Genomic DNA, 25,495 nt, shown 5'->3' on the forward strand with positions numbered 1-25,495 from the left:
TTCGAACTTTTAAAAATGAATATTTTTAGGCGAAATATGAAAATATTAGTGAAAAAAAATCTCCTTTGTGGCAACACTGCATGTTTTGCCGATTATTACGCCAGGGGTAACCACAATCAAAACTGTGGCTGTGTGAGTAAAACTAAAACCATCTTATTGGTAGTGGTTTAGTTGTTGATGAAAAATCAATGAGGTAAGATGTATGCATGCATGTTTGTTAACACACAAAAAGTAATTCGTAAATATGCCATACAAATTATACTTTATTGCTCACGTCTAATGAAAAATTTAAACAAAATAAATTGCTAACATTAAACCATGAAAACATTCTGCCAATGAGCGTTTGTTTGCAAAATATCTTTTCACAAATGCGCAAATAGTTTTATCCGATGTTGCTACTCTGCTTGTTTAGCGACAACTAAAGCGGAATGAAGACGAAAGGGAATAATCACCCTTATCGCGAAGTTCACGCGGAAAAGTGTTCGCCTTCACATCTTTTGTTCGGGTAACTGTTTCCGCCTATCGGCAATTTCGGGCGAACAGAAGTTCACTTCGAAACAGCTGATGCTCTATTGCGAATTGGCAGTGAACAAATAATTTACTTACAATTGTATAAATTTTGTAACCAAGCATATATTTCCTTAAAATACAACAAAAATATAAATAAAAAATTAATAAAACAATGTTTAGTATTGCACTTCGGTTGGTATTGATTGAGCGCGAGGCAAATATATATGTGAAAGCGATTCGGATGCAATTAAGGGACGGTTCTAACCCTTTGGAGCTAAATGATTCACTGTAAGCTAAAAATTACTATTTTCAGCACTTTTGAATAACAAGTTAATTTTTTTCAATTAGCTTTCGCCAATAATACAGGCTAAACAAGCCGGCATTCTAATATTTGCTAGATATTCTTACCAACTCCTTGACACCATTGAAGCAAGAATTTGGAGTTCCATCAAATGTAAAGTTGAGTAAATGTCTTAATTTTATTCGGCATAGGGAAAAAGCGTTGGAAAGGACCATGAAGTGGGCCTTAGGTAATCTTGTTTCAGTGAGGTGATCAACATTTTGGAACCGTTGCTTTGTCTACAATGGATAACTTGGCCGACTGATACGTTGTGAAAAAATAGAATTTACATACTTAGCAATACAAGAATTTCATTTTTTTCCGCTCAGCTTACGATTGTGCATTATTTATTGATTTATTTCTAATAATAGAAGTACATATAATTATAAGAGTATCAAATTTCGAAACAAAAAATTAATTACATTTTGTTTTCCTCTCGTTCGCCTGTAAAATACAAGTGAACAAATTTTGGTTTCCCTGCTGTTCATTTCACCCGAACAAAGAGTTGCCGATAAGGTGAAATCTTTTTCGAACATGAAAAATTGTTTCGCCACCCTCTGCGATAGGGTGAACAAAAACTGTGAATATTTTCGGGTGAAAATAAAACTCGTGATAAGGATGAATAATACGTGTGAAGTGGCGCCGATAATTATTTCACTAAATGATGATCGTTGCATTACGCTATGTAGCCATACATATAGACATATTTATTAAAATACCCAGCGAGCGGTTGCACCTGTAATACATAAACTAATGCGGTAATATTTCTCAATTAGCACACAAATTGGAAACTAACATTTAAGAAAATAAAATCGAAAATGAACATTTTCTCCAAAATTTAAGAATTTCCTACAGTTGTTGTTAACAAAAAAATAAAATAACATTTCGAAATCTAGAATTTCGAACTTCAAACTTCGTAAGCCGATATCTATTTTTTGGAGGCTAACTTCGAAAAACGGAGATAGTACTTTGTTTACTTAAGCCTCAATCTCTACGAAAAAGTGGGTTTGTCCAATACCCAGAAAAAAAGTTGATTTTGTCGCATAGCGTTATTATTATAAATACGAAACTACAGGTTTGACTCACTTATTTACTTTGACTTCCCCTATTCCTGATATTTGGCATATCTTTATTAACTTTTCAATGCAAACCCTGCAATTTTTCCTCCAAAAATATCACGAGTTTCAGGTCTAAGTATAATAAGAATCAGGTAAAATAACAGTTGCAATAAATATTGAAATTGCTATAACTTCTTTGTTTATTATTTTAGTAATATGGTTTCAAAGCAACATTTTCTTGGATTTTCAAGTACTTTCGTTTGGTAAGGAAAAAACATATATATTAGGGGGTAAAATTTTGTTAGTTGACCTAATCATGTGAAAACGACTTCATAGCTTAAAAGGACATTAAACGGAAATGTGAAGCTTCTCAAGGCCAAAATAATGACATATCAATTTTAAAAATCGGATGTCAAATAACCAAGCTACAACAAAAACCCTTTTTGGCTGTATTTCGAAGGATCAAAAAAAAAAAAAAATTTTCCGAAACCCTCTCAACATAATCTTCAAATTTAGGGGCGGACATTAGCAACTTTTTTTTCGACCCAGTCTAACGCACACATTGATTCCTAAGGGCTTGAGGGTTCGGTCAAACGTGTTTCGTACGACAAACGTTCGTACGTACGTCACACGTCGGTGGGTAACTGCCGCTTCAAGTGATGTGCGCGATTATCGCACTCTCACTAACACATCTGCATTTTGATTTTGCCGATGCCTGTTATAGAGTAAAATTAGCTCTCACACCCCATACAACCTGAGAATACATTTAGATCTTTATTGGGTAAAATTTATGTTTGTATTCTCTATTCCCTCTTATATGCGTAAATAATTACAGAAGTTCAAGTGAAACAAGAATCAGAAAGAGACAGTGATAAAGCTAGAAAAGACTTTACTGTACAATTCTATTCCCTCTTTTCCGGTCTCTTTTCTACCCATTCCAAATAGAGAACAGAGTTGGCGTGAGCAAATGGCGATAAAATAATAAATATTTATTTATTAAATATATACATATATTAATTTGTTATTTTTCTACAATCTGTTTGGTAAACGTTAAACGTATGTCCAACAATTCATTAACATATGTACCCACATATGCCACACAAGTTTGAGAAGCCATGCATATATATTTTACTCTTTACTTAACAGTGCCTGTATTTAACAGATTTTTTCTCTTTCTAATTATAAACGACGACCCTCTTTATCTTTTACATTTTAGTTGACTTGAGTTTAACTAAATTGTGACTGTCATCTTTGTTGTGAGTAGACAAAAAGTGCCGTCCCACATAATTTTGCATTAAAAGACATTTAAAGTGTTCAGTACTATAAAAACGGTTGCAAAATTTCAATGGAAGTTGACATGGATACAGTAAGTAATTTTTTTACAATAAAAATATTGGAATTTGTGCTGTTTTTCGCGTATACAATGAGGACAGGAAATATTTTGTCTCAATCAATGGTTTCAATCTTTTTACAAAAAACCCTAGTGCTGCCATATCAAAATATATGTGCAGAACATGATGGAATAATAAAGGTGATGTTAACAACATAACCTCACTTTTTCAGCAGCTCTATTTGCCAGTATTTACTTGTACTACAAAAGTACTAAATTTTTATTGCTAAATTTTTCGTAGAAATTTGATCAAAAAATTTAGTTTTCTGCAAAATTGTGTCTATAATCTTTTTTTATGTTCATGTCTAAAAAATTCTGGTAGCGGCTTACATAGTTATTATATTTCTAAACGTATAGTAAAATCTACTCCGATAGTAGTAGAATTCAAATGCAGTTATGTATGATAGACAACCCTCCAAATTATGCACGCAGAACTTGTCAGAATAAGGGAAAACGTCAACGGGATGATAACACCTGAATATTCATTTCATCATGGTCCAGAAGTTGTACGTTTGATGTTTGAAAAAAACACATTTCAATTCTTTCAAAAACTTCGTAGAACAGGGGTCGCCTGCTAATGCGCGTCCAAGGGAGAGGTATGAAACGACGTGTCTTGACATCAGTATTAGCTGTGTGTTTTTTTTTTTTACATCTGTAGACGTTTACGTTTAAACTTTATATGGACTGCTAAGCGTTAAAATTTAAATACTCCTATGAAATTGCTGCGCATAAAATTAGTACTACCAAAGAGCGTAGATTAATAAGAGGGAGCCTTGTAGAGTCGTTCATTCTCCACAAAGTGGAACGGCTACACCAGGAATACACCATACGTTTTGCCCCTGTTTCGTTTTCACCATCGAGATTAAAAAAGTCATGAGCCTGGGTATTCGCGCAATTTTAGTGATGTAAATTGCGTGGCGCCAGCGCCAATGCGGTGCCAGCTCAATGGTAACTCATTGACGCAATTACTCCAAGCGAATTTTTGACGCTACTTAGTAGTGAGTGCGTAGTACATTTCACTTGCGCTATTGAGTGAAACGGCTTTTGTGTGTCAGGCACGAGTTTGGTGTTATTGGCGCTACTGGAAATGATGACACTGAGCTGATGACGGTAGCGCTGGTAGTTCAGCTTTTGAATCAGAGAAAGAATTGATGACCCGTGTAAATTATTATGGCTTTGGCTATTATTGGCTGTGACTTTGAACTAAATAAATGTTGCGGACATAACAAGCAGAGTTGTTTTTGAGTTTTATATTTGAGATTTAATGCACAATTAATATGGGTGTGTTTGAGCAGCCAAATAATAACAGTAGTATTGTGCTGCTTAGTTGATGGAGTGTCGCTAATTTCCTAGAGGTGATCAATAGATTGTCAACATTTCGTTCAACGAACGCGCGAAATTGCCACATCTGCTCAAATGTTGTTGAAGAACGTTAACAGCTGTCATAAAAAGTAACACTGCTGCAGCTCGAACACACCCTATATCGAGAAAGTAACAAATAAACAACTTAGCTTTTTTTACAAATCGCTTGGCTGAGATTTTCATTTGTTGATTTAACTTAAGCTGTTATGCCAATATTTTTCAGCCAGCTTATTTTCAAATAGGTAATTTTTCCAAAGGCAAAATAAATTACAGAGTAATACAGCCTTAAAAAGGCGGACAGCATAGCAAAAGGTATGGTGAATTCCTCGTACAGCCGTCCCACAATTTCCACAAAGCTTTAGAACTCTGCAATGTACCATCTTATATTTAGAGAGCCTTTGGTATCACCTCTTAAATAGTGTGTGTCCGCAATTCATCGCAACCGATTCAGCTATATGTTATACACTATGGGCGCGGCTATTAATAATGCGAAGACGGGAAATAAAAATTTTAACTCGATCAAAAGATATTAATGAAAAACCGAAAAATGAGCCCTTGTCCCTCCGAAACCGGGGGTGGGATCCATAGTATTTTTGCGCAAAACACGTAAAACAAAAATTTGAGTCGTTCAAAAGATATTGTAACGAATTTACTGTAACTCCGCTTATTTTCAACTTGCTTCTTACGTTCGTATCGCTAAATTGTCGAATAAATAAATCAAATGTTTAATAATGCAAAACGGTCTTTATTAGACTACTTTGAATAACACTTATACTTCACAACTGTTATCGTGTTTAAATCAAACTCAAGTCAGACTACTCTGCTTTTGCCGCTTTTATACTCTTTTCTGCATGCATCGTTGGGATATTCCAGATGTTTCTCTCTGTAGAATGTTCTACTTGTTTACCCTAGTAATTGAGCTACATATATGTATACCTATTTGTAGTTTATATACTCTCACATAGGCATATGCGTGTAGATATGTGAGTAATACTCTGACTGTTGACTAACTATGTACATCTGTGTGTGAGTTATCTCTTCGTTGCCTTGTATGCATGTGGGTAAACGACGGTTAATGTTTTTATGTGTATTTCCCCGCTGCGTGTATGTAAATGTTGCTTGTCGTAATGTGTACATAATGATTTATTTATTTACGCACATACTGCTTAGAATCACCCTAGCGATGTGATGTGAGTATCACTTAGTGGTTCTAATATTCGTGACACTGCCCTCCACCTAAGTCGGATCGTCCCGATCAGACAAATCTCCTGATCTAAACGCTGCTAGCCTCTCCAAATGAACCACTTTTGTATGGGCCTTCCCAATTACACTGCAATTTCGGGGACAAACCTTTCTTCCGTTGTGGGTTATATAACAGCACCAAATCGCCTTCCTGAAAACCTTCCGAATTAATTGCTTTATTGTATCTGGCTTTCATCTTGTCACTCATAATCTTTGTTCGTTGTCTTACATGATCGTGTATTTCTCTCATCTCTTCTTCCAAGACACCAGTGGATTTCTTGGTATTTCTCTCCGCATCGGCATTAATCCCAAACTCCAAATCGGCTGGCAGTCGAAGGTCATTGCCAAAAATTACTTTTGCGGGGGTTTGGTCCGTTGTCTCATGCACTGCCGATCGGTAAGCCATCAAAAATAATTGTATGTGCATATCCTACTCTTTATGGTACTTGTCGACTACTTTCCTTAAGTGCTCCTCCAAGGTTCTATTGAATCTTTCCACCATACCATCGGACTGAGGATGCAATGCAGTTGTCCGTGTTTTTCGAATTCCCAGTATGGTATTTATGAAAATGTTTAATGCACTCTACCAATGCTAATAGCTCTCTCCGTGTAACGCAATAGTTCCTCTCTGGTTTTCCAATTGATCGGCTGTAATATGCAACTACCTTCTCCTGTCCATCGACCAGTTGTGATAAAACGCCTCCTACGTTGCTCCTGGAATCGGATATGCCAACATTGGGGCAGTGCACAACCGCTCTTTCAATGTTTGGAAAGCCACTTCTTGCTCCTTTTTCCACTGAAAAGCTTTATTTTTAAACGGTTTTATTTAGCTTGAGTTGACAGGCTGCACGGCCGCATGCACGGCCGTTGTGAACGAATCTTGTAATTGAAATTTAAGTAACTTCCCGATAAGCTACAAGCTTGAAACTTGGAATATAGTTCAGAGCCCGATGACAATGCAATAATAAGAAAAAAATCGCCGCTAGGTGCCGCAAGGATCGAGATATTCGCAAAATTCGCATTTGTGGTCCGATTTGGCTCATATTTGGAACACATAATACATGCAAGAATAGAAATCGGCCTGTGAAAAAAAATCGACGCTAGGTGGCGCATGGATCGAGATATTCGCAAAAATTCGCATTTGTGGTCCGATTTGGCTCATATTTGGAACACATAATACATGCAAGAATAGAAATCGACCTGTGAAAAAAAATCGCTGCTAGGTGGCGCATGGATCGAGATGTTCACAAAAATCGTATTTGTGGTCCGATTTGGCTCAAATTTGGAACACATAATACATGCAAGAATAGAAATCGACATGTAAAAAAATATCGCCGCTAGGTGGCGCATGGATCGAGATATTCACAAAAATCGTATTTGTGGTCCGTTTGGGCTCATATTTGGAACACATAATACATGCAAGAATAAAAAGCGACTCATGAAAAAAAAATCGACGCTAGGTGGCGCAAGGATCGAGATATTCCCAAAAATCGTATTTGTGGTCCGATTTGGCTCATGCTTGGAACACATAATACATACAAGAATAGAAAGCGACCTATCCCAAAAAATCGCCGCTAGGTGGCGCAAGGATCGAGATATTCACAAAAATCGTATTTGTGGTCCGATTTGATTTGGTCCATATTTGGAACACACAATACGTACATGAATAGAAAGCGACCTATGATGCCCGATTTGGCTCATATTTGGAACAAATATTACATACAGTCCAGTAGAAGTGATATCAAAATATTTTGGTTTTGGAGGAGGGACAAGCATACGTGGCGCAGAGTCGAGTAAAGTCTTTGGAAGTATTATGTATTGAGGACTTAGGTTGTAACAAATTGTCAGGAAAGAGTCCTTGTAATAATGAGTCACTAAATGAACTAAATACAATGAGAAATAATAGGCAATTAAATAAAGACTAAAAACTTGAAAATAAAATAATTAAAAAAAAAATTTTTTAGTTAGACGGTTTTATTGAAAACAATACTTACATGAAATAATAATAATACGAACAGCTAGTAAATAATTAGGTAGGTCCTAGGTACTAGTCATCACACTCCTTATCAATCTAGGGCGTTGATCAGACAATTAAATAAAAGCGTTGGACGCGTCATATTTCTATTGATAGTCATATATAAGACCAACTGAACCTTAATCAGGTTATGCTACGCCTCACATTTTTAGAAATTTCACGCGTTCAACCCATTTATTTAATTGTCTAGCCCTAGATTGATGCGGAGTGTGATGACTAGTACCTAGGACCTACCTAATTATTTTTTTTCTTTTAGTATTATTATTACTTCATGTAAGTATTGTTTTCAATAAAACCGTTTAACTTAAAATTTTTTTTTTAATTATTTTATTTCTTGTAAGCTCGTGAAGGCTATGGGCTACGCTGGAAAAGTTTGGTACAAATCGGCGGTAATATGTGCACAGCCCAAGGAAACTTCTTAATTCATGCAAGTTCTGTGGTCTTGGCCAATATTTTACAGCTTCTATTTTTTCATTCGCAGTACAGATGCCCTCTGTCGTTACCTTGTGACCCAAAAAATTTACTTCCTTTTTAAACAACGAACACTTTTTGGGACTTAGTTTCAGACCAGCGCCAGCTATTCTCTGGAAAACTTCCTCCAAGTTTTTAAGATGTTCATCAAAGTTCTTGCCCAATACGATAATGTCGTCCAGATACACCAAGCATGTTTTCCAATGTAGTCCTTTCAATACCTGATCCATGAGTCTCTCGAAAGTAGCTGGTGCATTACAAAGTCCAAAAGGCATCACTGTAAATTGCCAAAGACCATCACCAACACTGAAGGCTGTTTTCTCTTTGTCTTCCTCCTTCACCTCCACTTGCCAGTAGCCGCTTTTCAAGTCCAGTGTGGAAAACCATTTCGTACCAGATAGGGAGTCCAGAGTATCGTCAATTCTTGGTAATGGGTAGCTATCCTTTTTCGTACCGTCGTTCAACTTGCGGTAGCCCACGCAAAACCTCATTTTTCCATCCTTCTTCACAAGTACCACGGGTGAGCTCCATGGACTAGCTGATGGTTCGATGACGCCGCTGTCGCTCACTGTTTGCACGATTTGACTTAAAACTTCCCGCTTCGCAGTGGAACGAGGAGCTTGACGGATCGGCCTCGCATCTCCAGTGTCAATTTGGTGTTTCACAACTTTGGTGCGGCCTGGTTTGGAGCCATCCTGGTCAAATATATTCGCGTAGTTTAGGAGCAGTTGTTTTGCTTTACTCTGATAATCTTCCTCTAGCCCCTCCGTCCATGCCATGATGTCATTTGAAAGATCATTGTTGCTGGTTGGAACGTGCTCCTGGAGCTGCTCACAGTTAATAATTACATCAGCCTCTTGACATCTTCCCAATATAGCTCCTTTGGTAGGTTTGATTGGTGAATTGTACTCATTGAGTACTCTTATCGGAATACGTCCATCTTGTTTTATCATAGCCAGGGTTTTCCATACAAGAACATTCGGTGTTGATTTGTTTGCTGCTTCGACAAACCACAATTTGTTTTTCCCACAATCTCCATCAACCTTTGCCCAGATGACTGCTTCTGATTTTGGTGGTATTTGCTGATTCTCTTCCACCATCACTCGTTTACTGCTGTAGCCTCTCTCGTAGCCGAAATTAAGTGGCACATCCATGTTCTTATATCGCATCATCTTGCTTTGCATATCGATCTTGATGCCTTGGTCGATTAAGAAGTCCACTCCGATTATGATCTCATCAACAATCTCCGCCACTATAAAATTGTATACTATCGTGACTTTCCCAATTGCGACTTCACATACTACTTCTCCTAGGACCGTGGTGTCTTTTCCAGTGGCTGTACGCAATCTTGCTCCATGCAATGGTCTTATCTTCTAAATCCGCTCGAATAATGGAATGAGATGCACCCGTATCTACAGTCAGTAAACGTTCCTTTCCATCCACATGTCCTCCTACAGTAAGATTGTTTGACCTTCTTCCGATTTGCGAGATAGAGATTATGGGGCATTCAATTGGGGGAGCCAGCTTTCGCCCCTTGCGGCTGACTCGCTTTAGTTTAACGATTGAGTGGACTTGGAGATTTGCTCATCTCCTTCAGCTCTGCGTTTACGGCCACTCACATTGTTGGAACTATTGGAATTGCTACTGAAATGACGTGCAATGTGACCTGGGTTACCGCACTTGAAACATTTCATAACTCTGGCATTTTTCTGTTGTGATCCCTTCAGAGCTTCCAAAATTGTATCTACCCACTATGGCCTTTCTACTTCCACACGATGAGCTTTGTATGCTGGTTTACTCAATAGTGACGCCGTTTCCTGAGTCAATGCATGGGATACCGTTTCAGAAAATGTTTGCTTTGGGTTCGCGTATGTGGCTCGCTTCGTTTCGACGTCCCGTATGCCATTTATAAAGCTCTGAATCTTCACTCTTTCCGTGTATTCCACGGGTGCATCCGCATTTGCAAGATGAGCCAATCTTTCAATGTCCGAAGCAAACACCTGCAAAGTCTCGTTAGCTTTTTGGTAGCGGTTTTGCAATTCCATTTGGCAGATCTGTTTCCTGTGTTCGCTTCCGTATCTTCGTTCTACAGCAGCCATCAATGCTTCGTAACTGTTACGTTCGTACTCTGGGATGGTCTGTAGGATCTCAGCAGCTGGTCCTTTTAAAGCCACGAATAATGCTGCAACTTTATCTTCGGCATTCCAGTTGTTCACTGCTGCGGTCTTCTCAAACTGAAGCTTAAAAACCTGGAAAGGAACAGAACCGTCAAAGGATGGTGTTTTTACCTTTGGATTGCTTGCTGAAACAGCTGGGCGATGTAATTGCAACTCCTGTATACGACCTCTCAAAGCATCCACCTCGGATTCGATTTTTTCCTCAAACTGCGTTATTTTCTCGTCCATACGTGCTTCGAGTTTTGATGATATATGCGCCTCCTGCGCTTCGAGTTGTACTGTTATGCGTGCCTCTTGTTCTTTCAGTTGTGTTTCCATCTTTGATGTTATTCGTGTCTCTTGGGATTCAATCTGTGATGACGTATACGTTTTCTGTTCTTCTAGTTGAGATGTTATATCTGTCTTTTGCGATTCCAGTTGAGAAGCCACTGTCGATGTTTGAGCAGATATTGCAGCCAAAATCATGTTCAAGTCTGTGCTCGTAACTGTCTGCGTAACTGTGTCTTCCATTTTTGTTGTTTCCTCGCCTTCAAGATGAAAGTCATACTCTTCCACGTCAATTCCTTCTAATTCGATTGCCTCTCGTAGTCGTGCCTGAAGTTCGAGTTTAATGCCGGTTGTATTCAATCCACGGCTCTCCAACTCCTTCTTCAGTTGCTGCATCTTCAATTCACTGAACTTTGCCATGCCCTTGTTGTCCTCTGGAATTTATTCAACAATTCCTCTTCTGACACCAATTGTAACGAATTTACTGTAACTCCCTTTTCGTGTATTAAGTTTTGTTTTTAGTGAAATATGTGGACGACATATTCGCTATAATCAAAAGAAATGACGCGGAACTCATCTTAAAAACTCTTAATAAATATCATGAAAGACTAAAGTTCACCATGGAAATGGAGGAAAACGGCAATATTCCATTTCTCGATGTCCGAATACACAAGAACAACAACAATATAATATTAGACTGGTACACCAAACCTACATCATCTGGACGCCTAATAAACTTCCTATCCTCACAGCCTAAAAAATACAAAGTAAATACTGCGAGAAACTTCATACACAAAATACTGACAATAAGTCATCCCAAATTTCATGACGCCAACATTAAATTAATTAAAAGAACGCTAAAGAAAAATAATTACCCAGATCACTTAACCAATAACTTAATTCAACAAAAAATAATAGAAATGCAAAATATAATAAATCCATCACCAACTACAGATATGACAAATTAACCCAAAAGATACTTTAGCGTCACATTCGTTCCCAGGCTCTCAGAAAATTTCACAAACATTATACAAAAACCAAACTTATGCTTAGCCTACAAATCGAATTGCACACTAGCGACATGCTTCACAAAAACAAAAAGCCCAATAGACCAGCAACAACAAAGAAATGTAGTGTACGAAGTAACTTGCAAAGGCAACAACAACGAGAATTGCAACAAGATTTATATCGGGACTACGAAGCGAAATTTAAGCACCAGACTAGCAGAGCACGAAGCTGATATAAGAAAACAAAAACACAGCACAGCACTATCACAGCATGCAATAACAAACAACCACTCAGCTGATTTTGCCAACACAAGAATACTAGATAAGGAACGAAGAGAAAAGACGAGATATACTTTAGAGAGCCTACGTATAATGCAGAAAAGGGAATATACGATTAACAAGAAAGAAGACACCGATGAAATAGCCGCGACTTATTTGTTATGTTTATAGTTTAGTTTAGTATGACAAGAGTACCACGAATGATGGTATCAACATTGTATGTTTATGTTTTTGTTAAATTTAATGCAACAATATCATTGTTTAGTTTTTTTAACGTAAATATTTAGTGCAACAAAAATCTACCATTTTCAGTGTAAGTTAGATATAAATGTTTAATGTGTGTTTTAAACTTTGTGCACCTATATGTAACACCTACTAATGTTGTTTTTGTGTTTTTTTATGGATTTCTAAATAAACTTACAGTTACGCTCCTGAAGATGCTAAGAAAATCTTAGCGAAACGTTGAGCTGTAAGGTGGAAAAAGCTTTGTCTTATTCGCACCCCACATAAATAGATCAGACCAGCTTATTACAAAATTACATTATTTTTTTGTTTATTTAAAAAACTACAATAAAACTAAAGTTAATGAATTAAAAATTGGTGTATTGATTCAATTCCCATGTCCTTTATATAGGACATAGCGAAACCCCACTTTTACCGTTATATTAATTTTTTTTATTATTATTTCCATAATAAGTAATCTTCAAGAAGTGCAGAAGTAAAATTTTGTAAAGAAATTCCAAAAACTTTAGGTTTTGTACGCAGGAGGTTAAGGATCTACATCTGTTCGCTATATATTACAGCTGATTATTCCGATATTACGAATGGGATAAGATTATTGCTCATGCAAGGTATGAAGTCTGCGGCACAGCCGAAGACAGTCCCGTCCTTACTTGTTTTTTGTTTAAAATTAGCTTATACCAGTTATTTCAGAAAATCCGTAGATATTTTAGCAAAATGCCTTTATATAAACGTCGCCCTTTATCACAAGTTTGAATGGGCAGATATTTTCGTTTTGAGCTCTGGGTTCACAGGGAAAACTACTATTGAAATTCCGAGTACCAAGCTTAAAAGGAAATCACAATTTTTATACCTTTCATGAAAATGAAATGGTATATTAATTTCGTCACGAAACTGAAAATTGTAAGTCCTTAAAGGAAAATAGATAGACCCACCATTAAGTATACCGAAATAATCAGGTTGAAGAGCTGAGTTGATTTAGCCATGTCCGTCTGTCCGTCTGTCTGTTTGTATGCAAACTAGTCCCTCAATTTTTGAGATATCTTGATAAAATTTGGTGAGCGGGTGTATTTGGGTGTCCAATTAGACATTTGTCGGAACCGACCGGATCGGACCACTATAGCATATATCCTCCATACAACCGATTTTTCAGAAAAAGGGTATTTTTGTAATATCTTACCCAATTTAACAGATTGAAGCTTCAAACTTCACCATATACTTTCGTATATTGCACGTATTGTTGCCTGAAAAAATTGATGAGATCGGTCGTATATATAGTATATATCCCCCACAACCGATTGTTCAGATAAGGAACTTTTCGTAATTACTGCCCTATTTTAAGAGCTAGAGGCTTCAAATTTCAACGAATGCTTACGTATATAGCATATATTGTTGTCTGAAAAAATCATAAAGATCGGTGGTATATATAGTATATATATGGTGGTATATATAGTATATATATATAGTGTATATATATATATATATATATATTTTCGCAAATTTTAGCCCCATTTTAACAGCTATAAGCTTCAAATTTCACCGATTGCTTACGATTGTTGTCTGAAAAAATCATAGAGATCGGTTGTATATATAGTATATATCTCATACAACCGATTGTTCAGATAAGAAACTTTTCACAATTTCTACCCCATTTTAACAGCTAGACGCTTCAAATTTCACCATATGCTTACGTATATAGCATATATTGTTGTCTGAAAAAATCATAGAGATCGGTGGTAGATATATTATATACCCCATATAAACTCTAATTTTTGCCCCCTTTTTACGGCTAGAAGCTTCAAAATTCATCAAATTTCATCAAATAGTTACGCTTACGTCATATATTGTTGAAATACGTGATTCGTAGTCATAGTTTTTACACGCAGACCACAAAAAACCTGAAACTTTGGATCCTCACACAAAGTACCTACCTATTTTTTATTTTATATTTATCTTAAAAATCGTTAAGGTATGTAGATCTGTTCACTATATATTTCTTATGTTATACATCCGATTATTCGGAGATTACGAGCGGGATAAGATTATTGTTCAGCCCCATTCATGAAAGGTATGAAGTCTTCGGCACAGCCGAAGACAGTCCCGTTCTTACTTGTTTACTATGTAAATAGCAATAATGTAGACAACTGCATTGATTTTTCAAAAACAATATACCTTAAAACTTAATTTTCCTACAAATATTTGCTAATAAACGAAAAAAACTTAAATTTCTCTTGTTAATATGGGGTCCTATGCAGTAGCAAAGTAAAGGCTGCGTAATATTTTGACGCTGATGCTTACATATCCATACATACTTGTGCATACCCACACCCATACATATGTTAATATATAACAAGTAAGGAAGGCTAAGTTCGGGTGTAACCGAACATTACATACTCAGTTGAGAGCTGTGGAGACAAAGTAAGGGAAAATCACCATGTTGTAAAAAGAACCTAGGGTAAACCTGGAATGTGTTTGTATGACATGTGTATCAAATGGAAGGTATTAAAGAGTATTTTAAGAGGAAGTGGACCATAGTTCTATAGATGGACGCCATTTAGGGATATCGCCATAAAGGTGGACCAGGCCTGACTCTAGAATTTGTTTGTACGATATGGGTATCAAATGAAATGTGTTAATGATAATTTTAAAAGGGAGTGGGCCTAAGTTCTATAGATGGCCGCCGTTTCGAGGTATCGCCATAAAGGTGGACCAGGGGTGACTCTAGAATAAATTTTGTACGATATGGGTATCAAATGAAAGGTATTAATGAGTATTTTAAAAGGGCGTGGGCCTAAGTTCTATAGATGGCCGCCGTTTCGAGATATCGCCATAAAGGTGGACCAGGGGTGACTCTAGAATTTATTTTGTACGATATGGGTATCAAATGAAAGGTATTAATTAGTATTTTAAAAGGGCGTGGGCCTAAGTTCTATAGATGGACGCCGTTTCGTGATATCGTCATAAAGATGGATCAGGGGTGACTCTAGAATTTGTTTGTACGATATGAGTATCAAATGAAAGGTGTTAATGAGTATTTTAAGAGGGCGTGGGCCTTAGTTCTATATGTGGACGCCTTTTTGAGATATCGCCATAAAGGTGGACCAGGGGTGACTCTAGAACTTGTTTGTACTATATGGGTATCAAATGAAAGGTGTTAATGAGTATTTTGAAAGGGAGTGGGCCTTAGTTCTATAGGTGGACGCCTTTTCGGAATATCGTTATAAAGTTGACCAGGGTTGACTTTAGAATGCGTTTGTACAATATGGGTATCAAACGAAAAGTGTTTTAAAACGGAGTGGGCCTTAGTTCTATAGGTGGACGCCTTTTCGAAATATCGCCATAAAGGTGGACCAGGGGTGACTCTAGAATTTGTTTGTACGATATGGGTATCAAATGAAAGGTGTTAGTGAGTATTTTAAAAAGGAGTGGGCCTTAGTTCTATATGTGGACGCCTTTTCGAGATATCGCCATAAACATGGACCAGGGGTGACTCTAGAATTTGTTTGTACTATATGGGTATCAAATGAAAGGTGTTAATGAGTATTTTAAAAGGGCGTGGGCCTTAGTTCAATAGGTGGATGCGTTTTCGAGATATCGCCATAAACGTGGACTAGGGGTGACTCTAGAATTTGTTTGTACGATATGGGTATCAAATGAAAGGTGTTAATGTGTATTTTAAAAAGGAGTGGGCCTTAGTTCTATATGTGGACGCCTTTTCGAGATATCGCCATAAACATGGACCAGGGGTGACTCTAGAATTTGTTTGTACTATATGGGTATCAAATGAAAGGTGTTAATGAGTATTTTAAAAGGGCGTGGGCCTTAGTTCAATAGGTGGATGCGTTTTCGAGATATCGCCATAAACGTGGAGCAGGGGTGACTCTAGAATGTGTTTGTACGATATGGGTATCAAATTAAAGGTATTAATGAGGGTTTTAAAAGGGAGTGGCGTTTTCGAGATATCGACCAAAATGTGGACCAGGGTGATCCAGAACATCATCTGTCGGGTACCGCTAATTTATTTATATATGTAATACCACGAACAGTATTCCTTCCAAGATTCCAAGGGCTTTTGATTTCGCCCTGCAAAACTTTTTCATTTTCTTCTACTTAATATGGTAGGTGTCACACCCATTTTACCAAGTTTTTTTCTAAAGTTATATTTTGCGTCAATAGACCAATACAATTACCATGTTTCATCCCTTTTTTTGTATTTGGTATATAATTATGGCATTTTTTTAATTTTTCGTAATTTTCGATATCGAAAAGTGGGCGTGGTCATAGTCTGATTTCGGCCATTTTTTACACCAATACAAAGTGACTTCAGATAAGTACGTCAACTGAGTTTAGTAAAGATATGTCGATTTTTGCTCAAGTTATCGTGTTAACGGCCGAGCGGAAGGACAGACGGTCGACTGTGTATAAAAACTAGGCGTGGCTTCAACCGATTTCGTCCTTTTTCACAGAAAACAGTTATCGTCCTAGGAGCTAAGCCTCTACCAAATTTCACAAGGATTGGTTAATTTTTGTTCGACTTATGGCATTAAAAGCATCCTAGACAAATTAAATTAAAAAGGGCGGAGCCACGCCCATTTTGAAATTTTCTTTTATTTTTGTATTTTGTTGCACCATATCATTACTGGAGTTGAATGTTGGCATAATTTACTTATATGCTGTAAAGATATTAACTTTTTTAAAATTTGAATTTAAAAAAAAAATTTTTTAAAAAGTGGGCGTGGTCGTTCTCCGATTTTGCTAATTTTTATTAAGCAGACATAAAGTAATAAGAGTAACGTTCCTGCCAAATTTCATCATGATATCTTCAACGACTGCCAAATTACAGCTTGCAAAACTTCTAAATTACCTTCATTTAAAAGTGGGCGGTGCCACGCCCATTGTCCAAAGTTTTACTAGTTTTCTATTCTGCGTCATATGCTCAACTCACCTACCAAGTTTCATCGCTTATGCGTATTTGGTAATGAATTATCGCACTTTTTCGATTTTTAGAAATTTTCGATATCGAAAAAGTGGGCGTGGTTATTGTCCGATATCGTTCATTTTAAATAGCGATCTGAGATGAGTGCCCAGGAACCTACATACCAAATTTCATCAAGATACCTCAAAATTTACTCAAGTTATCGTGTTAACGGACAGACGGACGGACGGACGGACATGGCTCAATCGAATTTTTTTTCGATACTGATGATTTTGATATATGGAAGTCTATATCTATCTCGATTCCTTTATACCTGTACAACCAACCGTTATGCAATCAAAGTTAATATACTCTGTGAGCTCTGCTCAACTGAGTATAAAAATGCACATACTCGTATGTCGCGTTGTGTGTGTGCTTCATTTCCTGATACTAGATACTTATCTCGTGAACTGGTGAGTGATATGATATTACAGAGCAGTGTTGTCACTTTTAAAATCTATTTAGTGGTAGATTTTCAAAAAAAGGGTGGTAGATCTCCAAAAATAGTGGTAGAATTTTCAAAAACATTTAAACAAATTTTTTTCAAATTATTATTATTCAACCATTAAAACGTACATAACAACTTCAAGTGCATTAACAACATACATATAAACATCTGTATGAAGAGTATGTGTATACTGTATAGGCTTTATACCTTATCAAATAAAAACAAGTAAGGAAGGCTAAGTTCGGGTGTAACCGAACATAACATACTCAGTTGAGAGCTATGGAGACAAAATAAGGAAAATCAATCTGGGGTAACCCTGGAATGTGGTTGTATAACATGTGTATCAAATGAAAGGTATTAAAGAGTATTTTAAGAGAGAATAGGCCATAGTTCTATGGATGAACGCCATTTAGGGATATCGCCATAAAGGTAGACCAGGGCTGACTCTAGAATTTGTTTGTACGATATGGGTATCAAATGAAAGGTGTTACTGAGCATTTTAAGAGGGAGTGGGCCTTAGGTCTATCGGTGGACGCCTTTTCGAGATGTCCCCATTAAGGTGGACCAGGGGTGATTCTATAATGTGTTTGTACGATATGGGTATCAAATGAAAGCTGTTAATTAGTATTTTGAAAAGGAGTGATCCTTAGTTCCATAGGTGGACGCCGTTTCGAGATATCGCCATAAAGGTGGACCAGGGGTGTCTCTAGAATGTGTTTGTACGATATGGGAATCAAATGAAAGGTGTTACTGAGCATTTTAAGAGGGAGTGGGCATTAGGTCTATAGGTGGACGCCTTTTCGAGATATCGCCATTAGGGTGGGCCAGGGGTGACTCTAGAATGTTTGTACGGTATGGGTATCAAACGAAAGGTGTTACTGAGCATTTTAAGAGGGAGTGGGCATGAGGTCTATAGGTGGACGCCTTTTCGAGATATCGTCATTAGGGTGGGCCAGGGGTGACTCTAGAATGTGTTTGTACGATATGTGCATCAAACGAAAGGTGTTACTGAGCATTTTAAGAGGGAGTGGGCATTAGGTCTATAGGTGGACGCCCTTTCGAGATATCGCCATTAGGGTGGGCCAGGGGTGACTCTAGAATGTTTGTACGATATGGGTATCAAACGAAAGGTGTTACTGAGCATTTTAAGAGGGAGTGGGCATTAGGTCTATAGGTGGACGCCTTTTCGAGATATCGCCATTAGGGTGGGCCAGGGGTGACTCTAGAATGTGTTTGTACGATATGGGTATCAAATGAAAGGTGGTAAGGAGTATTTTAAAAGGGAGTAATCCTTAGTTCTATAGGTGGACGCCTTTTCGAGATATCGCCATAAAGGTGGACCAAGGGTGACTCTAGAATGTTTGTACGATATGGGTATCAAACGAAAGGTGTTACTGAGCATTTTAAGAGGGAGTGGGCATTAGGTCTATAGGTGGACGCCTTTTCGAGATATCGCCATTAGGGTGGGCCAGGGTGACTCTAGAATGTGTTTGTACGATATGGGTATCAAATGAAAGGTGGTAATGAGTATTTTAAAAGGGAGTAATCCTTAGTTCTATAGGTGGACGCCTTTTCGAGATATCGCCATAAAGCTGGACCAAGGGTGACTCTAGAATGTTTGTACGGTATGGGTATCAAACGAAAGGTGTTACTGAGCATTTTAAGAGGGAGTGGGCATTAGGTCTATAGGTGGACGCCTTTTCGAGATATCGCCATTAGGGTGGGCCAGGGTGACTCTAGAATGTGTTTGTACGATATGGGTATCAAATGAAAGGTGGTAATGAGTATTTTAAAAGGGAGTAATCCTTAGTTCTATAGGTGGACGCCTTTTCGAGATATCGCCATTAGGGTGGGCCAGGTGTGACTCTAGAATGTTTGTACGATATGGGTATCAAACGAAAGGTGTTACTGAGCATTTTAAGAGGGAGTGGGCATTAGGTCTATAGGTGGACGCCTTTTCGAGATATCGCCATTAGGGTGGGACAGGGGTGACTCTAGAATGTTTGTATGATATGGGTATCAAACGAAAGGTGTTACTGAGCATTTTAAGAGGGAGTGTACATTAGGTCTATAGGTGGACGCCTTTTCGAGATATCGCCATTAGGGTGGGCCAGGGGTGACTCTAGAATGTTTGTACGATATGGGTATCAAACGAAAGGTGTTACTGAGCATTTTAAGAGGGAGTGGACATTAGGTCTATAGGTGGACGCCTTTTCGAGATATCGCCATTAGGGTGGGCCAGGGTGACTCTAGAATGTGTTTGTACGATATGGGTATCAAATGAAAGGTGGTAATGAGTATTTTAAAAGGGAGTAATCCTTAGTTCTATAGGTGGACGCCTTTTCGAAATATCGCCATTAGGGTGGGCCAGGTGTGACTCTAGAATGTTTGTACGATATGGGTATCAAACGAAAGCTGTTACTGAGCATTTTAAGAGGGAGTGGGCATTAGGTCTATAGGTGGACGCCTTTTCGAGATATTGCCATTAGGGTGGGCCAGGGGTTACTCTAGAATGTTTGTACGATATGGGTATCAAACGAAAGGTGTTACTGAGCATTTTAAGAGAGAGGGGGCATTAGTTCTATAGGTGGATGCCTTTTCGAGATATCGCCATTAGGGTGGGACAGGGGTGACTCTGGTATGTTTTTGTACGATATGGATATCAAATTAAAGGTATTAATGAGGGTTTTAAAAGCGAGTGGCCCTTAGATGCATATGTGAAGGCGTTCTCGTGATATCCACCAAAATGTGGACCAGGTGATCCAGAAAATCATCTGTCGGGTACTGCTAATTTATTTATATATGCAATACCACTAACAGTATTCCTGCCAAGATTCCAAGGGCTGTTGATTTCGCCTTGTAGAACTTTTTCATTTTCTTCTACTTAATATGGTAGGTGTCACACCCATTTTACAAAGATTTTTCCAAAGTTATATTTTGCGTCAACAAACCAATCCAGTTACCATGTTTCATCCCTTTTTTCGTATTTGGTATAGAATTATGGCATTTTTTTCATTTTTCGTAATTTTCGATATCGATAAAGTGGGCGTGGTTATGGTCAGATTTCGCCCATTTTTTATACCAAGAAAAAGTGAGCTCAGGTAAGTACGTGGGCTAAGTTTAGTAAAGATATATCGGATTTTGCTCAAGTTATTGTGTTAATGGCCGAGCGGAAGGACAGACGGTGGACTGTTTATAAAAACTGGGCGTGGCTTCCACAGATTTCGCCCATTTTCACAGAGAACAGTTACCGTCATAGAATCTATGCTCCTACCAAATTTGAGAAGGATTGGTAAATTTTTGTTCGACTTATGGCAATAAAAGTATTCTAGACAAACTAAATGAAAATGGGCGGAGCCACGCCCATTTTGAAATTTTCTTTTATTTTTGTATTTTGTTGCATCATATCATTACTGGAGTTGAATTTTGACTTAATTTACTTATATACAGTAAAGATATTAAATTTTTTGTTAAAATTTGAATTTAAAAAAATTTTTTTTTAAAAAGTGGGCGTGTTCTTAATCCAATTTTGCTAATTTTTATTTAGCACATATAGAGTAATAGTAGTAACGTTCCTGCCAAATTTCATCATGATATCTTCAACGACTGCCAAATTACAGCTTGCAAAACTTTTAAATTACCTTCTTGTAAAAGTGGGCGGGGCCACGCCCATTGTCCAAAATCTTACTAATTTTCTATTCTGCGTCATAACGTCAACCCATCTACCAAGTTTCGTCGCTTTATCTGTCTTTTGTAATGAGTTATCGCACTTTTTCGGTTTTTCGAAATTTTCGATATCGAAAAAGTGGGCGTGGTTATAGTCCGATATCGTTCATTTTAAATAGCGATCTGAGATGAGTGCTCAGGAACCTACATACCAAATTTCATCAAGATACCTCAAAATTTACTCAAGTTATCGTGTTAACGGACGGACGGACGGACATGGCTCAATCAAATTTTTTTTCGATCCTGATTATTTTGATATATGGAAGTCTATATCTATCTCGATTCCTTTATATATGTACAACCAACCGTTATCCAATCAAACTTAATATACTCTGTGAGCTCTGCTCAACTGAGTATAAATATAATTAAATAGTAGTGGGACTCTCACCTAGTTTTTAATTCTGAAGTTAGTAGTCGGTAATTTTTAGGCGTTTTTTTTAAATAAACTATTTGAATAAGTATCAAAGAACTAGTCTTAAAAGCTTGACATTTTTTTTACTACAAAAACCTTAACAGCTGAAATTGATAATCAAATGCGAACTACCGCCCAAGAACTTAAACAAACCATGTGTGGATACAACTAAAGTTAATTTACAGTCTCCAAATATTCCATTTTTCATAACACATAGTTCAAACATATAATAATACTACTAAGAAACCTTAAAATAACAAATTACTTCAATGGTATCCAACGAATACCAATAGCCCAAATCTAATGAAATAGATTTGTGCATTAAAACAATTTATTTTTTAAATCTTACAACTTACATCCGTGACATCGAAGGCATCTATCGGATACTGCAATTAACCGCTGAGTGGAATATCGTATCTCGGCTGCCAGTTCGAGAACGCCCTATCTGAGAATGTTTTTCAAAAACACCATATTTCAGTTTTTCTTTTGAAAACGATCTATCTCAGGACTCGATTGAAGAACGCCCAAAATATTTTTCATAAACGTCCCAGCTTATGTCACAAATTTATTAAATTTAAGCTGAGATAGAGGGTTTTTGAAACAAGTTCTGAAATAGGGCGTTATTCCAAAATTGTCTGGGATAAGGTGTTTTCGAAACGGCGGCAGAGATACGCGATATTCCACTCAGGAGTTGAAAAATCAGATTATTACAAAGTTTGGCACGAATTTTTAATTATGGCCCCTCCCCACTCCGCTGCGACAATTCTGCCGCATAGAAGTTTGCTAATAAATTCAACCAGAGCCGCCTCGACTCCTAAACCCACCAGAGCTCTTTCGATTGACCCCGGTAAGACATTGTTAAAAGCTCCCTCGATGTCTAGAAAGGCACCCAGAGCATACTCTTTGTGTTCTAGGGACCCCTCTATTTGCTTTACAATCGAATGGAGAGCCGTTTCCGTCGATCTGCCCTTGCAGTACGCATGTTGTGAAGCCGACAGTAACCCCCGAGGTATCCTTTCCCGTAGGTACAGGTCAATCAACCGCTCAAACGTCTTAAGAAGAAACGACGAGAGACTGATTGGCCTGAAATCCTTAGGTGATACATGAGAGCTTCTGCCGGCCTTCGGAATGAAAATAACCCTAACCGTGTGCCAAGACTTCGGGATATAGTTAAGCCTGAGGCAGTTAGTATATATGATGGCCAACCAGCGGCAGGAAATCCCCAAAGACCTTTGAAGCTGCGCAGGAATGATTCCATCCGGGCCCGGAGACTTATAGGGCTTGAACGACCCTATAGCCCAGGTTATCTGACTTTCCCGTATTGGAATGGCAGGCACTTCTGCATGGCCAACGACCGCCGACCATGCAGGCGAAGATCCCTGCGCAACTGGGACATCGGGAAAATGATTGTCCAGTAAAAGCCTTAGGGACTCCTCGCTACTCATCGACCAGTCCCCACCATCATCTCTCAGATACCCCAGAGGAGCGGGGTTCCTAGAGAGTATTTTTCTAAATCTCGCGGATTCATTGCAGCCTTCTACGTTTTCGCAGAAGCTTCGCCATGCATCTCGCTTGGCTATCCTTATTTCATATTTATAAATCCCCAGACTCACCTTATAGAGCTCCCAGTCCGAGGGTAATTTACTCCTCCTGGCTCTGTTGAAGAGCCGCCGACTGGACGCTCTTAGGTCGTCAAGAGAATCCGACCACCAGGGCGGCTTGCCCTTCCCCCTGTAAGTTTTCAATGGGCAGGACAGCTGAAAGGCGCTATTGCTTGCCGAGGTGAAGTTTTCCACCAGAACGTGTATCTCAGATTCGGACAGGCCCGAACTAATGATAGGCACCGCAGGCAGTAGCTCTCCCAGCTTCCTACAATACAAGTCCCAGTTAGTACTTTTAGGGTTCCTAAAAGATATTTTACCGGGACGTTCTTCGTTCACTGAGAACTGAATATATCGGTGATCAGAGAAGGAGTGCTCGTTGAGAACCCTCCATCCAGATATCCGACCTTCCAGTTCTCTACTAACCAGGGTGAGGTCCAGGACCTCCTCCCTTAACGCAGTAATAAAAGTCGGGTCATTCCCCCTATTACATATACAAAGTCCCTCATCTACAATAAAAGTAAATAAAGACTCACCTCTAGTGTTGGTATCCGAGCTTCCCCAAATGCTATGATGGGCATTTGCATCGGCACCGATGATCACGCCAACACCTCTCCGCCTTGCTTCAGCGGTGATTTCACCCAGTATCGCAGGTGGTGGTCCCACTACGTCCCCGTGGGGCATGTACGCTGAGACCACCCACATTTCATTACTTCCTCGCTCGAGGCAGACCGTGGTTACGTCAGCATTGCTGAAATTAGAGAGAATAAAAGCTTTAATCTCTTTTTTAACAAGCACACAGGATCTAGGCCTACTTGCCTCCCCATGCACCAAGGTGTTGAATTTTCCAGTCCTTAATCCAGAAATCTTACTGCCGTTACTACTCAGCCACGGCTCCTGGACAAGGACTATATCCACTCCGCCTTTTTCAAGGCAGAGCAACAAATTTGCGGAAGCCGCCTTAGAGTGCTGAAGATTGATTTGACGGATTTCCATCAAAAGCGCTCTTCTTCCGCACCCCATCCTTGGCGGATTCGTATTAGTATTGTCCATTCTAAAAAAAAAAAAGTCCCCCCTCAAGGCCGCTATCCGGAGCCGATTGTGTAGTCGCCCTTTAACGATCTCGTGGTTATCTATGCTACGCAGGGAGGCCACGCGAGGGTTGACGCATTACCTTATGAGTAATGCGTTCAGAGCCAGACCGGACGCGAAGCGGGAAAATCTTCAACCGCACCTACACCACCAACTTAACGGCGACGGAGCCGGAACGTACCTTGAGGCCCGCCACGGTTTTAACGGGACGTGGGCAGGTGCAGCATTAGCCTACCAGCCATTTTGGTAGGGTTTCACCCCGACCTACTAAAGTGGCAGAATACCGCACCTACCAGCCCAATGTCATCAAGTCAAAATGTGATGTGAAATCAAAGTCCTAAAACAGTCCAGTTCGTCACCGTTGTGTACCGATCTTGACTCTCCCTCCCCTGATCTCGGCACAATGACTCAAGGGGCGCGGGTTTTATCGAGTTGTCCTCTCTAGATCCGCCATTATCAGTAGAAGCAGGGGCACCTCGTGCAGGACGTGATAACTAATCACGCGTGACATTCGTCACTATGGCCGGTCTAAGACTGATATCAGTCCCTGATCCAGAGCCTGAAACCACTTATGATATCCAAGCCAAGTATCTTAGCCCCCTTAGAGGAAGGTGTGCAGGGGCACGCCACAGGGGGGTGTCCTATCTCCTCTCCTCTGGGTTGTGGTAGTCAACGAGCTTCTTGTGGAGCTGGAAGCCAATGGTTGTCGGGTGGTTGCCTATGCAGATGACCTCGCTATCCTAGTCAGAGGCAAATTTCTGGGCGCCCTGCGCGATGTTCTTCAGGGCTACCTGGATACTGTGGCTAGGTGGGCTGAATCATGTGGATTGGCGGTCAACCCGGGAAAAACGGAATTGGTCCTT

General features: G+C 38.9%; 1 protein-coding gene across 1 annotated transcript in view; it reads left to right on the forward strand.

Moving 5' to 3' along the window:
* Nucleotides 1-3,146: 3,146 nt before the first annotated feature.
* Nucleotides 3,147-25,495, forward strand: part of Hmr (Hybrid male rescue) — an 87,794-nt gene continuing 65,445 nt past the window's right edge. The window contains exon 1 of the mRNA XM_067785181.1: nucleotides 3,147-3,274. Within this exon, the coding sequence (XP_067641282.1) occupies nucleotides 3,254-3,274 (21 nt within the window). The 5' untranslated portion in view covers nucleotides 3,147-3,253. The remainder of the gene's footprint in view (nucleotides 3,275-25,495) is intronic.

This window comes from Eurosta solidaginis, chromosome 4 (genome assembly GCF_040869045.1).
Source record: "Eurosta solidaginis isolate ZX-2024a chromosome 4, ASM4086904v1, whole genome shotgun sequence".
Lineage (NCBI taxonomy): Eukaryota > Metazoa > Arthropoda > Insecta > Diptera > Tephritidae > Eurosta > Eurosta solidaginis.